General features: G+C 49.1%; 5 protein-coding genes across 5 annotated transcripts; 3 read left to right on the top strand and 2 right to left on the bottom strand.

The window, feature by feature from the left end:
- Positions 1-716: 716 nt before the first annotated feature.
- Positions 717-2,102, top strand: UHO2_07026 (uncharacterized protein; the record flags this gene model as incomplete). Its single annotated transcript, XM_041556482.1, has 3 exons — positions 717-996; positions 1,135-1,324; positions 1,463-2,102. 3 exons carry the CDS (start codon positions 717-719, stop codon positions 2,100-2,102), a joined length of 1,110 nt encoding a protein of 369 aa, XP_041412416.1.
- Positions 2,103-3,282: 1,180 nt separating this feature from the next.
- UHO2_07027 (uncharacterized protein) lies at positions 3,283-4,176 on the top strand (the record flags this gene model as incomplete). Its single annotated transcript, XM_041556483.1, has 1 exon — positions 3,283-4,176. The coding sequence occupies one exon, from the start codon at positions 3,283-3,285 to the stop codon at positions 4,174-4,176; it is 894 nt and encodes a 297-aa protein (XP_041412417.1).
- A 2,796-nt stretch (positions 4,177-6,972) lies between these two features.
- UHO2_07028 (uncharacterized protein) lies at positions 6,973-12,360 on the top strand (the record flags this gene model as incomplete). The annotated part of the gene is made up of 1 exon (XM_041556484.1): positions 6,973-12,360. The coding sequence occupies one exon, from the start codon at positions 6,973-6,975 to the stop codon at positions 12,358-12,360; it is 5,388 nt and encodes a 1,795-aa protein (XP_041412418.1).
- Positions 12,361-13,675: 1,315 nt separating this feature from the next.
- Positions 13,676-14,758, bottom strand: UHO2_07029 (uncharacterized protein; the record flags this gene model as incomplete). The annotated part of the gene is made up of 1 exon (XM_041556485.1): positions 13,676-14,758. One exon carries the CDS (start codon positions 14,756-14,758, stop codon positions 13,676-13,678), a length of 1,083 nt encoding a protein of 360 aa, XP_041412419.1.
- A 605-nt stretch (positions 14,759-15,363) lies between these two features.
- Positions 15,364-15,771, bottom strand: UHO2_07030 (uncharacterized protein; the record flags this gene model as incomplete). The annotated part of the gene is made up of 2 exons (XM_041556486.1): positions 15,364-15,449; positions 15,498-15,771. The coding sequence occupies 2 exons, from the start codon at positions 15,769-15,771 to the stop codon at positions 15,364-15,366; spliced, it is 360 nt and encodes a 119-aa protein (XP_041412420.1).
- Positions 15,772-16,683: the final 912 nt, after the last annotated feature.

The following is a 16,683-nucleotide window of genomic DNA, read 5'->3' on the forward strand; positions in this document are numbered from 1 at the left end:
AGAGGTGCTTTTGCTGATGCAATTCACAGTAGACTTGCTCATACCAAGTTGCTTGGCAACTGAACAGGTAGATTCCCCATTTTGGAGGTGAAAGAGTGCCAATTGGTGCTTCTCTGGGGTGGTTTTTGGCATGATGGTATAGATATGATGGTGTCAGACTGGAAGCACTGCTGGATCACTCACAGTCATCTGATTGAGCTGAAACTTTCCACATCACTACTTTTGATGTTTATGAAGGTGCCCACCAAGTTACATTGCAAGTTTCATTATAGTCAAAAGCCCACAAGGTCAGGAATGTAGTGGTGTTGCTATTTGGGAGCATGCTCCATAAACTGTCCCACAATAAAAAAATTCTTGGCTCTTCTTCATAGCACAATTTTCTTAGTCAATGTCAATATCATTTACACAGTCTTGGAGAGAAGAAGCAGGGCTTTCAGATGATATCAGACAGTGTGGCAATACAACTTATGGCTATTGGGCATCAGAGTGATGTATGGTGACATGTAAATTTGTGGGACAGTTTACTTGTGAGCTGTATATATCAAGCCAGGAGCACCAGGCTCCCACCATGTTCACTAGTCAATTGAGTATGTATGTTTCTGCCTTAAAGAAGTAGTGACATTGTACTTAGACTCTCCCCGATTGCCAGTTATTGGGACCCAATTGCCTTCAAACTCCAAGAGGTTATGAGCCCAACAAGCTGATACACTGTCAGTATGTTCAAAGTAAACTACTCCATCTACAACTCCTTCGCTGCTACTGTGCAGGACCTACTGCCACAACTACCTAGAATGGTCCAAGATCACTTTAATCATGTCATGGAGGATGAGGTCTATGGTACACCCAATGCTCCAAAGGACAGTCAACTACTGGAATTCATTGTCGACAATGATGGGGAACAAACTATTTCACCTTTGACTATCTTGGCCAAGTGTGTCAGTGCCCTCTATCAAGGAACACACAGTCTCGGCCTGTTCACCAATCGAATTGAGCTTGGTAGGCAAATGCAAACTAGAGTGAATCTCTTTGTAGCCAACAAAGAATGGGATGCATCTTGTATCCTTGATCTCAAGATTGAAGGTCCATTGGAATCCACTCATGACAGTGAATGACACAACCATCCTATGAAAGTAGACACTTCCACATCTGTTGGAGGTGATCCCCCCACTTCTGACTCAGATGTCTCCAACTGGTGCTTAGTCAGTTGTGACACCACTCCAGGGCCCACACCCAAGCTCAACATGCTCACTAACCACCATTCAAAAGTGCTTTCTGGTCTAAATGACAAGATGAGGTGGGATGATCAAGACCTTCTCAATCCTAGGTCAGCCTTGGTACATGCATGGCAATGCAAGCTACTTGCAATGCTGTCCATTGTCCCATTCACATGAAATGTCCTCAACTGAAAAGCAATGACTTTTGCAGACATCAACTCAATGCTCAGTTCAATTGTCATGCATAGTTTCTTGGACAGACTGCACACTGAATACTTTGCAGAACATGGTGATCAGCCAGTGCCAATCACTGTTGAACTATTCAACTGGGTGGTGGACAAGTGTACCATGCACTCTATCACCAAAGAGTACAAGCTTCTTGCCTCAGCCTATGCACTATGCTGGAATCAAGTGGGTCGCCATGCATATGACTTCCTCATCAAATGGGAAGCTCATGTCTTGGAATTGCACACATACCTGAAGACTCCATGGATGCCTGATCACTGTTATAGGACCCTCAAGCATGCACTGCCATCCAACAGAAACACCCTGTTCAACTTGGTGTTCATCCTGCATGAACAACATCATGGTAGAGAGCAGATGGCTGAGAGTGTTGCTGATGTCTTATGCAGATGTTATGAACTTGCGGCCATGAGTGTTCCAGTGAACCAGCACCACCACACAACCGAGGAGTCCAAACTCACCGCTTTGCGAGCCGCCACTCTCATTAACTGCTGGGTGTGTGGTAAACTCGGTCATGCAGCCAATTGTTGTCCAAACGATGCTTCCCATGCTCGCTGGAAAGAAGGGAGAGTCAAGGTGCCGCCGAAGAGTCATGCGAACACATGTGTCAGGGGTTGTGCGCCTGAAACCCGAAATCTGTGGTAGAAAGCCACTATTACTGAGCTTAGTGAGAACTGTGGTAGAAGCCCTCTATTATTGTTCTTGCTCAAATCTGTTGTAGGAGCCTTCTATGACTGTTCTCACCTGAATATGTTGTAACTGATGTCTATTGCCAATTTCGACTAATCACTGTGGGCACTCCATTCAGAGGTAGCTCAGCATGATTGCTATTCAATAGATGCTTTGAAGTGACACCAAGATCTGGCATGAATATGCTTGCACCAACACAAGTATCCAATGTGTCAACTGAGTGTGATGATCCCCAGACCACAGTGGACAACTGCCTTCAGTTCTAATGATCGAGAGAGCTGGACCACAGTATGAACTGCCTTTGGTATTGATTGATCTCTGGACTGCAGAATGAACTGCCTTTGGATGGTATCAAGTGGTGATACAACACATGCACTATGGTAGTAGCAATGCTCTGCAATTGCTACCAATGACAAATCTACTAAGTATACTTATCGTGAAGTTATAGCTAGTAATGTAAAGTGTAGAGTGGATGAGGATCCACTCAACTACTATGACAAGGAGCATGGTTATATAGCCAAACCTGCAATGTCACCTGCAACATTGCTTCTGCTCTGGGAGTCCTCCTCTAACACTGCTCCTCCTCCTCTTGTCTCCTTATCAGTCCCATTTGCCCTATGACACTGCTCATCAGCACCACTTTCCTTGCTTCCTGTGGATGAACAGTCATTGTGCTGCTTCATAGTCGACAGAGGCCATTCCCACTTCATCTGAGTGGCGACTTGCACCCCCTTTCATCTCTCCCATCTTCCTTCCCCCAAGTTCATTGTCAAGCCAGTCCCCTGCTTCATCAGGGTGGCAAACCCAATGCCTTCAGCATCTGACTTGTTGTGAGATCTATGAAATTGGTGTCCTCTCACTGGTTCCTGCAAGATCTGTCATATGATCACAATACTACAGATTCCAGTGGGCTTTGCTGTAGTATCCTGCTCATACCGATGTGAGCAAGATCTGCTGTAGAGCCTTTCTACTACAGATCTCACTGAACTCTGCTGTAAACCCTCGTTTTGCCTGATCCTGCAATTCCTGTGCTCCTTCTCATATGACTTCGGTTCTTCCTGCTTCCTGTGCATCCGGTCCTATGACAACATGTATTATACTGCCACTTGAGATTGCTCGAGAGGAATAGGATACAATGCTGGCTCTGACTTTCTTCACAGAAACCAAGCCAGCACCAATTGATTTGCCACCATGGTTTGTGCTGTTTTTGTTTGACTCAGGAGCATCCTGCATCATGGTCAATTCCCCTCAGTATGGGAAAGGCTGGCAGGATATGGATCACAAAGTCAGCATTACCACCACCAATGGTGGGCTACTCTCCACCACCAAGATGGGGGGAATGGTCAGCCTCCTGAGCTTTAGTCCCAAGATGTGTCAATGGGAACAAATAACATACCAGGACTGTCTCCTCATTCCTGGTCTTGTGACTAACCTCATTGGTACCAAGTCAGTCACACATGCCCAAGGTAAAGTGACTTTTGAAGATGAGCTCATTACAGTTCAAGACAAGAATGGTCATGTGAGCTGTGTGCCAACAAATGGGGATGGATACCCTGCCACTGCCATGATCATATGGGACAATAACATGCCCAAACCTGCTATCTCCCTCACCTTTGCAGCCCAAACTCCTAGCACTGAGTGGTTCCAAAGAGTATGTCCCAAGGCAGATCTCTGGCATTGGCAGCTAGGCCATGCCAGTCATGACTCAATACTATGCATGTGCACAGTGACTGTCTTGCACAACATCTCCTCATTGCGAGCTACTCATCCCAGTGTGCTTTGCAATGTGTGCATATGCAGCAAGGCCACCACAAGGACTGTAGCTCACCCTCGACACATGAGTGTGCCACTTGAACTGGTGTCCATGGACATAATGGGCCCAATGCATGGTGCAACCAAGTTTGCATATGTCCTAATCATTCACAATGTGTACTTGAGCATGATCTGGGCACAGGGTCTGATGAACAAAGGCCAAGCGTCTCAGGAAGCGGCTGTCAGAGGTCTCGCACCTGAAATCGGATATCTGTAATAGAAATGTATCTATTACAGATCCTGTTGAGATATGTGATAAAGTGTTGTGTATTACTGTTCTTGTTGAGATATGTCATAGAGAAGACTCTATGACTTTCCTTGCTTGAACCTGTGGTAGATTGATTGCTATTGCAAGTTTCAACTGACCACTGTGGACACACCATCCAGAGGTAGCTCAGCATGATCAAAAACTATTAATGTATTATGATGACACCAAGGTCTGGTGTGAATGATGTTGTTGGTGTCAACACGAGTGTCCAGTGTGTTGACTGAGTGCTGGAGGTGATCCCCAGACTGCAGTGGATGACTGCCTTTGGTTCTATGATTGTGAGCCAGACTGCTGGTTGCTATGAACCACCTTTGGATGTCAGTGAGCTGTGATACAACACATGCACTACAATGGAAGCAATCTATTGAGATTGCAACTTGCTGACTGGATACTAATGTATACTTATGTGTAAGCTATAACTAGTTATGTATGGTGTAGAGTGGATGAGGATCCACTCATATGCTATGACAAAGTGAGAGTATTTATGTGTTGGTCTGGTGTCACCTGCAACACCACTCCTGCTCCTCCTGAGCTGTATGTCAACCTCTTTGACACTGTCCCTCCTCCTCATGACCTATACACCAGTGTCTTTGACACAGCTCTCCTTCCTCCTAACTGGTGATGGTTCTCCTGACCCCTATCTTGTGAACCCCCTGTGTGGTAACCAGCTACATGCTTCCGAGCCTGGTCCCTCTCTTGGCTGAGCTTGGTCCTGCTCCTTGCATGTGGAACCTTCCCAGCTGTCTTATCCTTCCTGTCACCGGAATAGGAATTCCGTTCTCCGAGTCCGGAGCAATTGGGAGTGAAAATGCTTATACTTCAGTGTTGTGTGAATTGGGTACACCAGCTAAGGGTCTAGCTGGTGTAGTGGTTTTACTGCTCACTATGTTCGGTTTGGTCACCCGATTCCCGATCCCGTGACACTTCCCCTCAACGATGTAGACCTTTGCCAGGGGTCCGTCCTGTTGGAGGTTGGCCCAACCTCGTATTGGCAGCATCATGCCGATATTGCTGATAAAGGGGTCAAGGAGCTGGACCTCCTTGCTTGGAGCACCCCTGCATCATGCATAGGGGTTGAGGAGCTTGGGGCCACTCAAGCAACCTGTCTTGTCTCATCTTGTTTCACTTAAATAGTTGCATCTGTTGCTGTAGATAGTTTGCAATACCACCTCTCTCCAATTTGTCTACAAACTTAAAACCAGCCCGTCCAAACCATAGCTACGCAAGGCGACATATCTTTCAATACAGGTGACAACAAGAGCATCAAGCAGCAGTGCTACGAACACTCGTGCTGTATTGGGGAGTTGTATCTTATACCATTCCCAAACCAACATGTTACAGACATGCTGCATAGCCTCTGAACAGAGTGTTCAAGGCAGTCAGCTGAAACCTACCAGAACTCAACCCTCTGGTTACTTTCAACCAAAACCTACCAAGCAAGATCTTACCCAGTTGATCTCACTGAAAACAACTGGAAACATGCAATCTGGTTTCAGGTGCGAGACCGCTTACAAGGGACTCTAGCAGGATGCCATCAGCACTGCACAGCTGCTGACCGCTCGCAATGAATGAAGTGCCGAGTGCTGCCCCGGAGGACTACGTAAGCCACAGAACCGAAGCATCAGATTTGACATAGCTGAGGGTGTTTGCCATAGAAGAGCTCAAAGGGCATTATTATGTTTCTGCATGTGGTGCCTGCTAGTCAATTTGTACCGCACCACGCGCACCTTGGCCTCTCGGCCGGGATGTTCGCGGCGGGACGAGATATGACTCTCATCGTCGCTAAGCCTCGCTAACCTCTGAAAGACCATCGATCCACAACCTCATCTTGCGACTGCTCAGCAGCACACAATTGTGAATGAACACGGCTTGTGAGATAGCATGTGGCCACCAGCATTTGTGCATGTTTGAGATGTAGAGCAAACTCTGAGCAAACTTCTGAATGGTCTGGATTGCTTGTTCCGCAAAGGCATTGTCAGTGTCTTGCTGGGTTGGAGAGGCGGTTATCTTCACACCCGTTGATGGGCATAGGGTTCTGTGTGAAGCCAAGTCTTGAGCCAATCACGATCCATCCCAGCCTGACTCACACGGCCGTAAGATGAGGGTCAATTGGATGATACGAAAGCAATATGGAAATCCTGTTAGATTGTGGGGCAGCGAGGTTTGGGTGAGTTAAAGTCCAGATGAGGCACGCGTGCGTTTGTGCTGCACGTGACTTGGCGTGCGCATCTGCGCAGGGGCCACACGTGTTGCAGCATTTTGCGTTTTGTGCGCACTGCGCATCTGATGCATTTTCAGGGTCTTGTGCACAGACCCTGAAGCAATGCTGCGGTTCGGTTGGGCAAGAGCCTGTACCACTGCGCTGGATCAGTTGGTATATATAAGCTTTGTTTTGCTCCCTGCTCTCCCTCCTTCCTACCACCTTCTCCTCTTCTGGCAAGAGCCGTGCAACATTGACCTTGCTAAATCCTTCTTTTCCCCACCCAATTCCCTCCCTTACCTTCCGCGTGTACGACCCCGCTCTTCTCTGCGCTCGATCGGCCCCCTTACCCTCTTCTTCTACTTGGCGGCTACGGTCCCATCTTACACAAATCCCCTTGCTTTCCTTCCGCTGTCTGTTTGCAGCACTGGGCAACGTCGTCTTTTTCGCAGCGCAAGACATCTGACGAGGGTTTTCGCTCATCTACAAAACACAACCGCGCAGCTACGCCTTCACTTTTCTCACTCACATGCACCCTTACCGCAATGGATAAACTCAAGCAACCATGCCCCTTCTTTCAGCGCGGGATTTGCCGCTTTGGCGACGCCTGCAAGTACAGCCACACAACCTCACCACACGATTCCGGATCAGTCCAAAAGCTTCCATGTCACGCATTCGCGAGGGGTGCTTGCAGATACGGAAACTGGTGCAAGTTCTCACACGATCCCTTAGCTTGGCAAGAGAATGGCTTGAATGGCAAGCAGTCTGAGCAGGCTATGCAGGCTCCGCAGTCCAGTGGCTCCACAGCCTACGACCAGTTCGTTCAGTGGCGATACCATGTCAAGAAGGAAAAGCGCGACATCAACATGGCGCAGCCGCTCGGCAGAAGATTTGCAGGCTTCATTCAACAAGCGCTTGCACTACTAGACGATGCCAATACTATGCAGGAAATCATCACCACCCTCTCCAATGAGGGAGGGCTCGCCCGTCTCGGCGAGATGCTCAATGCCGATTTCGCCCTGCTGGAGGATGAGGCGATGCGCAACTCTTTCAGAACCGAACTACTTCCCTTCCTTCGCATCATTGCACACCATCAAGTCCTCTCGTCTTCAGTTCTCGAGACGCGTCTTGGAACGCTTCTCAACTACCTCTACGGCATCAACGGCAAGCGTTCTGTTGCAGTATTCACCGCAGCCATACGCGGTCTGACTTACGAAGAGCTCAGTCAGGCTGAGTTTGAGCCATGTCTCATCTCACTTTCCGCCGTCTTGGAGGTGAATCGCTCTGCGCAAGTGAATGACGACTTGCGCTCATGCGCCGAGACAATCATCGCTCTTGCCAAAGACTGCCCGCTGAGTGGCAATGCCCTCAAGTACTACAAGAAGATGTGCCTCCGCCTAGGCTTGGGCGAGAACATCGGCGCTGCGCCAAATCAAAGCAAGCATGACCACACTCGCCGGAAGCCGACCTTTGAGCTCCTCGTAGATCAGCCCGGTAATCTCTCTAAGCAAGGCCCTCGCCACGACAACGACTTCCAAGACATACATCACATCCAGATTCTGCCTACCATGGGAGAGATTTTGGGTGACAGGGCAGAATACTTGCCGAGAAGTGATCCTTCGACCTGGCATCTGCAAGGAGCTGCTGGCCTCCTCGACAGGCAGTTTCGCCTACTCCGCCAAGACACGGTCGGCCAGTTGCGTGATGCTGCACGCCTCGAACTCAGTCGCATCCAAGATCCCTTCGAGCAGACGGGTGCCTTGAAAGACACTGGCGCACGTACATACAGCTATCGCAATGTTCGGCTCATCGACGTCGAGATGGACCCACAAAAAGGCCTGCTCTGCGTTCTGGAATTCGATCAACCTCGCGAACTCATCAACAAGAGCCAATCCCAACGCAAGGAGTGGTGGGCAGAGAGTGGCAGGCTGGCCCCGGAAGCTCTCATCATGTTACTCGGTTCCGATCAGATGGCCGTTTTCTTGACCGTACTGGCTGCTACTTTCCCCTCCGAAGCCAGCAACAAGTCAGAGAGATCAATCGAGAAGCTTTATCCACGCGCTGGTGATCAACGAAAGGCAAACGTGATCGTACAGCTAGTCAACCACATCGATGCTGACATCGAGACTCTTCTCTTCCATTTCGGCTTTGCATACAAGGAGAGTCACAAGAATCTTTCCTTCTCCCTTTTGGAATTCCCAGGAGTGCTACTGCCAGCGTTCAAGCACACGCTCGAGGCCTTACAACACATGACTTTGTCCGAGGATTTGCCCTTCGCTGAGCTACTTGCTCCGACTGCAGATAGCCAGCATGCAACTCAAGTGGAAGCCCCAGCGTACACAAAGCGACAGGGATTCAGCTTCGATCTTTCCACATTGTCAACCAACCATGAGAATGAGACCATAACCCTCGACGTGAATTCGCCAATGCAGGCCGATCTGCTCAGTGCGCAGACAACGCTCGACCACTCCCAGGCTGAAGCACTGATCTCGACCCTCTGTAGATCCGTGGCACTCATCCAAGGACCTCCTGGCACGGGAAAGAGCTACACTGGAGTTGCGCTGATCAAGGTGCTCATTGAAAACAAGAAGGCTGCCAATCTTGGCCCCGTCCTTTGTGTTACTTTCACTAACCATGCGCTGGATCAGATTCTTGAACACCTTGTCGATGCAGATGTTGATCAAGTGATTCGCATTGGTTCACGTTGCAAAAGCGAGAGATTATTAGCGCTAAATCTCCGAGCTGTTGCGCAGAAGGAGCCTTGGACAAAGTTGGAGGCAAGAGAACGCTGGCAGCACAAGCAAAACGTCGAGCATTTCAGAACTTTGGCCAGCGAGAGTCTCAGAGAATTGCAGCGCTTCTCCCAGGCCTCAGTCTTGACCTACTTGAAGGAGAGATATCCCTGCTACCATGATCAGCTGGTGGCGCCCGAGATTGACCAGGACGGGTTTGAGCTTGTGCAGAACAAGCGAGCGGCAGTGGGTATTGCACCTTGGCTAAAAGGCGCCCCAAGATTCTCGCCGATGCCTGGTGGCAATCACGGGCACGATATCTTCTCCCTCTCAGTTGCAGAGCGCCAGCGTCTCTATTCGCACTGGGTCGAGCAAATCTTGGACCCAATTCAGCAATCCCTTCTCGCAAATCTCAAGGCCTACCAAGATGCCAAAGCTGGTATCAACAAGATCAGAGCCGAAGTTGACCATCGTGTACTCGAGGGCGCCAATGTGATTGGTGTCACCACCTCTGGCCTGGCGCGCAATCTCGATCTTCTTCGTAGACTCAACAGCAAGGTGTTGGTCGTGGAAGAGGCTGGCGAAGTGTTGGAAGCGCACCTGCTTACTGCAATGCTGCCGTCTATTGAACATGCCATTCTGATCGGAGACCATCAACAACTGCGCCCGAAAGCTCAAAACTACGAGCTCTCTGTCGACAATGCGCGTTCGCAAGTCAAGATGGATATCTCTCTCTTCGAGCGCCTTGTACATCCAAACGAGAACGAGAACAGAGCTGTGCCATTTGTCACCTTGGAGATCCAGCGTCGTATGCACCCATCCATCTCAACTTTAATCCGCTCGACTTTGTACCCAGACTTGCACGACGATGCTGTAGTTGCAAAGTATCCACAGGTCTCGGGCATGCGGCGCAGACTCTTCTGGCTTGATCATCGTGAAGCTGAAGACAGTGGAAAGGAGAGGTCTGACTCAACTTCACACACAAACCGGTATGAAGTCGACATGGTGTTCGCGCTTGTGCGGCATTTGGTAAGGCAAGGTGTGTATCGACGATCCGACATCGCAGTTCTGACGCCTTACCTTGGCCAGTTGCGAAAGCTTCGTCGTTCATTGAACAGCTTTGCCGAGGTCATTATTAACGACAGAGACATTGATGAGATGGCGCTCAACAGCGATGGTGAGGATGACGATGAGGTTCAAGAAGCTTTCAGCGGTGTTACGAATGCTCGACAGCCACCGCGCCTAGGTGTACACAAGAGCACCTTGTTGCAGGCTCTTCGTCTTGCTACTGTTGACAACTTTCAAGGTGAAGAGGCCAAAGTGGTTATCATTTCTTTGGTCCGCTCGAATGAACAACGCAAATGTGGCTTTTTGCGTACCTCTAATCGTATCAACGTGCTGTTGTCCCGAGCTCAGCAGGGAATGTACATCATCGGCAACAGCGAGACATATGCGCATATTCCAATGTGGGGCCATGTGCTAGAGATGCTCAACAAAGACGGCAACTTGGGGCCTCATCTTGAGCTCTGCTGTCCACGCCATCCAGAGACACCTCTGCAGATCACCACACCAGACGACTTCTCCATTGTCTCTCCAGAAGCTGGATGTAATCTGCTGTGTGGACAGCGTCTGCCGTGCGGTCATTCGTGTGTCAACAAGTGTCATTCTGACGGCATGCACCAATCAACGTACTGCCTCAAGCCCTGCAATAGAGCCAAGGAAGGCTGCAGTCACAACTGCCAGTACGTATGCGGCCAACAGTGCGACGAGAATTGTACAATCCAGGTCTCAAACATCGACGTCGAATTGCCCTGTGGACACCATGTCTCCAAGCTACCCTGCTGGCAGTATCAAGATCCCAGCCAGGCAGTCTGCCGCGCTCTAGTCGAGCGCATTGTTCCAGGCTGCCTTCACAGGGTCACTCTACCTTGCTGTATAGACGTGAGAGCTGGAGATTACGTCTGTTTGGCGAGGTGCGCATGCTTGCTGCCGTGCGGTCATGCTTGTGGAGAGCAGTGTTGCAAGTGTCGTCCGCGTATGTTAGGAGAAATCGAGAAGGAGGAACATGGGAAGTGCCAACAGCCATGCAAGCGCGACTACAGTAGTTGTAAGCATTCTTGCAGTGCTCCCTGTCATGGTGAGGAGCCTTGCCCGCTTTGTAGTGAGCGGTGTGATGTGAGTTGCTCGCATACACGGTGCATGAAGCAGTGCCATGAGCCTTGTGCTCCCTGTGCAGAAGAGGATTGTGCCTCATGCTGTCCGCACGCAAAATGCAGCATGCCATGCGCTGCTCCGTGCGACTGGGTACCATGTTCCAAACGTTGCACAAAGCTTCTTCAATGCGGTCATCAGTGCCCATCAGTTTGTGGTGCCGACTGTCCCCCCGCCACAAGCTGTCAGATCTGTTGCGATGATGATCTCAAGGCCCTGCAAGCGGATCTCATCATGTTTACCACGTACGGCGAGTTGGATATTTCGGAGAAGCCTTGTATGTTCTTACCTTGCGGTCACATCTTTACTGTCGAGAGTCTGGATGGTGTGATGGCCATGGCGGATTATTACGAGCTGGATAGCCTCACAGGTGCGCCAATTGCTCTGAAGGGTACAGTGGCAGCTTTCTCCCAAGAAGAGATGAAGACATGTCCAACTTGTCGCGCTTCACTTCGTCTGCTACCACGCTACGGTCGAATCGTTCGTCGGGCGCTTCTGGATCAATCCACCAAGAAGTTCATCGCATGGGCGCATCGAAGGCACTTCCTATTTGCAAAACTCATGCGGTTCGAGCAAGACAGACTGATCAACACGAGATCTGATGTCCATTTGCGGTATCCTGTAAAGATCGTCTTGGCCCAAAAAAGCCATGTAGAAGTGCTGAGCAAACTGGACCTCTTCGGTGGGCGTTATCGCGACCTAGCACGCTTGCGCCGCAAGCTCAGCGCGTTCCTCAAGCAAACCGAAGCTGAGGAACAGCCGTTCAGGCGTGTGTACAACATCGTTGAGACTCTTCGTAGACGCCGTCTCCAAGATGGACACACTATTGACGGGTTCGAGTACGACCAGGACCTTCTGCAAACCCATGTCGCTCTTTTCAAACTGTGCAACAGCTATTGTCTCGGTATCGGTCTCAACAAGCTACATTGCTCGGCAACTATCAAGTTGCATGATGACAGTGGGTGGTGTTCATTGTATATACTATCATAGGTTTCAGCTGACCTCTGTGGACACTCTGTTCAGGGGCAGCTTGGCACGATCAATATCAATATGAAGGTTATGTTGACACCAAGGTCTGGTGTGAGTGTTGATGATGATGAGGTTGATGGTGTTGGTGATAAGGTTGGTGGCATTGGTGGTAATTTGGTGGCATCAACATGAGTGTCCAGTGTGCTGACTAATGCTTGAAGTGATCCCTGGACTGCAGTGGACTACTGCCTTTGGTTCTATCTATATCTGGACTGCTGACCTGCTATGGGCTGCCTTCAGACATCAGGTAGTGGTGATACAACACATGCACTACTATGAGGAGCAATCTTGATAGATTGCTACTATGCTGACTGAAACTAATATATACTTATGCTGAAGTGATAACTAGTTATGATGGGTGTAGAGTGGATGAGGATCCACTCGACCTTTGATGATGAGAAAGTATGGTTATATACCTCTTCATAGCATCGCCAGTGATGCTGCTCCTGCTCTCTCTCCAGAGAGTACCTTCTTCATCAAGTACTGTACAGGGGGCCCCTCTAGCACCACTCCTGTCCTCCTTGAGCTATCCTGCTTGCTTGGCACCCCTGTGCCTCCTGAGTGGTGTCGACTCCTTTGACACTGCTCCTCCTCCTCAGGACCTGCTTGCCAGTTTCCTATACACTGCTCCTTCTCCTTTGACCAGTGATGGTTCCTTTGACTCTTGCCTCTCGAGCCCCTGAGTGGTAACTGTCTGCATGCTCCTTGAGCTTGGTCCTCTTCATGGCTGTGCCTGGCCCTCCTCACATATGGGCCCAGTCCTCCTTTGCATGTGAGTCTGTAGGAGTCCATGGTCTCCATGGAGACTGCACTACAACCATGCTCTCCACTGGTATCAACTAGATCTCCGATGCCTGTGCTCCTTCCATATGAACCAGTGACCCTCCTGCTTCTTGAGCATTCAGGCCCATGACATGCCCCTCCTGTCTGTGTTTGGATCTGAGGCCCAGTTAGAATCCATGTATGTGACAATGGCCAGTTCATCTTCATTTCTTCCACCAAGCCTCAGTACTTTGTCCTGTGTCTGGTTGAGGTACTTGACAATTTGGAGGGCTGCTTGCATTGCCTCTTTGGTAGGCTTGGACATGTGACAAGTGAGGGTGTTGACAGCAAATGAGATGTCTGGCTGGATGGTGTTTGAGACCCAAAGTAGCTTCCCTACAAGAACTGGATACCTGGCTTTCAGCTCTCAGTCCTTCTCTAGGTCAGTCAGTGGTCTTGAGGGGGGTATGGGTCATGGGGGTCCATGTTCTCTTGTGTGGTTGGATCCATTCTTTTATGATTTCCTTAATGCATGCTTGTTGATCCAAGTTGATGACCCTCTTCTCCTGATCTTGTGTGATCTTGATTTTGAGGAACTCTTTTGCAGGTCCATTGTTGGTAAATTTTTCCACTTGTCAATGATTGCTCTCTTTGTCTGATTGATCTGGTCCCTTTGTGGTGAGACAATGAGCATGTTGTCCATGTATACAGCAATGATCACTTGCAACTCACCTGCACCTTTAAGGTACACACATGGTATGTTGGGTAATGGGAAGAAACCAAGCCTTTGCAGGTGTGTATCCAATTCCTTGTGCCATTCCCTGACAGATTGCTTCAGCCCATAGAGGCTCTTGATCAGTTTGTACACCTTTCCATCTGGGACCTCTGCACCTTCTGGTGGTTTGAGATAGATACCATGGTGCAGATCGGCTTTGAGATATGCCTGAGTTACATTGATGGAGTCAATTTCCCAGTTGGATCTTGCTGCAATTGTTAAGATGGTTTGGATAGTGTCTCTGGGTACCACCAGAGTGAATATCTCATCAAAGTCTATTCCCTTCTTCTGTGAGAAGCCATGTGCACAAAACCTGGTTTTGAACTTGTATGGAACATTGTTTGCATTGGTCTTGACCTGTAGTACAAGCTTAGAATCAACAAGTTTTGTATCATTAGGCTTATCCACTGTCTCCCAGATGTGCATGCTCTCCAGTCCATCCATCTCTGCTTTGATTGCCTCCCACCAATGAATCTGGTCAGGTCTGGTTACTGCCTCTCTTGCTGATGGTTTAAGATTGGTGACCAAGAGTGCATAGGCACTGGCATTGTATTCTGGGATTGGTCCTATATCTGCCAGTTTGCCACAGCACTGGAGTTTCTCCTGGAAGCAATGCATCTCTGCTGCCAGCAGAAACATCCTTGGATAGATGTGGAGTAGTTTGGCAAGTGTTGTTGGGTGTAACCATGGGAACATTTTGTGCATTGCTGCAAACTTATTGTGGTAATATTGCACTTTTTGCATTGATGAATGTTTGGAGAAAACAGAGTCTTGAGAGTGAGCAGCAAGTTCTCTTAGTGGCAAAGGTGAGGTCAGTGGCATTGTTGCTTGGTGTTTGTTTTCCATTGAGCCATCTGATGCTTGGTCTGACTGCACAGTTGGTGATGTTGATCTGGACCTATTGTTCATTGTATTGTCTTGGTATTTGAAAGTGGTGCCTGTAGGTTCCTATGGCTCTGCCATTCTGTTTGCTGGTATAGGCTGATGTCTTTTGCCAGCGAAAACCTGTTTTGTTCTGCCAGCTAATGGCTGCTGCTGAGATCCATTCACCCTCATTGTCTGAGCAAAGAGTTTTGAGTTTGTGGCCTGTCTGTACCTTGGTGTAATGAATCCATTCCTTTGTCACATGTGCACCATCGTTTGCCAATGCCTTCACTGAGATCAGGTTTGCATTGGAGTCTGGGACATAAAGTATGTTATCAATTAGTACTTCATGGCCATTCACATCAAGCATAGTCTGACCTACTGCCACAATGCAAATCTTCATTCCACTTGCAGTCTTCCCAAAACCAGTGCAAGGAGTGGAGGAAACAAGACTTGATTTCTCATTTGTGACATGATTGGTTGCTCCTTGAGTCTACAATCCAGTTTGTGAGCTGCTGATCCAGGGAGGTATGGTAGGCAGAGGTGATGGTGCACCAAGCATCCTAGGTGGGTGTCTGGTTGGAGACATGGGCCTTTGCAGGTGCATCCTTGTGAGTTTTCTTTGGACAGTAGCTGGATATATGGTTCTCTGTGTTGCAATGGTAGCAATGTCAGACACCATCAGGTCCAGGCTTACCTTGATGGTAAGCCTCCTCATTTATGACCTGTCTGTTGGTTAGATTTGCCAGAGTGGATTTGAGGTTGCTGGCCTTGTGGTCCATTTGAGTGGTCATGCTGTCCTGGTGTTTAGACAGTGTGGTACAGAGCACTTTGTAGTTTGATGCCATTCCCATGGATTTGGCTTTGGCCCAGTGTTTGTTGATGTTGGCCATAAGCTTGCAGATGTTGGCTTGGAACATGCAAATCTTTCCGACTTTGTTGAGCAGAGTCAATTTGGCAATCTTGTCCATCTTTGTAAGGTCCTTCTTCAATCTGCAGTAGAGGTTGTGCAGCTTCCAAGGTTCTGAGTTGGCTGGTTGTACAAACAGGTAGTTGATGTTGTTGTTTCCAGTAAGTAGGGCACTACTCTGGAGGATAGTGCATAATTTGCCATCAAGGGCACGATTGTATTTCTTGTCCTCTGGGTTCCAAGCATATCAGTTCCTGGTTGTAAGCTTGGGTGCTTCCTTGAGAGCTTTGTGGATGCGAGAGAGTTGTTGATGGAAGTGGGAGCGACACGATGGCTGTGGTTGTTGATGGTGTTGATGTTGTAGTGTGTTTTGTCTCCCTTGTTGTTGTCATGGCTAGAAGTGGGACAACGAAGAAGGACGAGGTGGACAAGGATGTTAGAGCGGCAAAATAGATTTTGGCGAGACACGAAAAAGAAAAGGAAAGCCCTAGGGAAAGGCTGAATTTGAATCTGACAGGGAATGGAGTCGCGTTTGGTACAGACACAAATATCAGTGATCGGAGGACAGGGCACGTGACCTGCGCGCACCCACACAAGTTGCTGCGCAGCAGGTGAGCAAGTTTATCACACACCGGTCTTGTCTCACCTCTCCTCCTTTCTCACCATCATCTCACTCCTGTGCTGGCTCAGCACAGTGTTTCTTCAAGCTTCTCGATTGGCCTTCCAATCTCCTCATGTCAGATAAGCACTGTTACCACTGCAAACACACTCAGCCAATCATCCCAAACTTCATTGGTTGATGGGGAGGAGAAGTCCAAGCTTGCACCTCCTGCCAAGGGGTCCTTCCACCCCCCAGCCTGCTCAATGCCAAACCCCCAGCTCCCATCCCCCCTCGATCCCGCTCCATTTCATTCCTGTCCCAGACCACCCGCTCTCGTTCTCACTCCCCGCAAACATCGCTTTTGCACCCACC

The sequence above is a fragment of the Ustilago hordei genome (assembly GCF_900519145.1).
Source record: "Ustilago hordei strain Uho2 genome assembly, contig: UHO2_contig_23, whole genome shotgun sequence".
NCBI classification, from domain to species: Eukaryota; Fungi; Basidiomycota; class Ustilaginomycetes; order Ustilaginales; family Ustilaginaceae; genus Ustilago; species Ustilago hordei.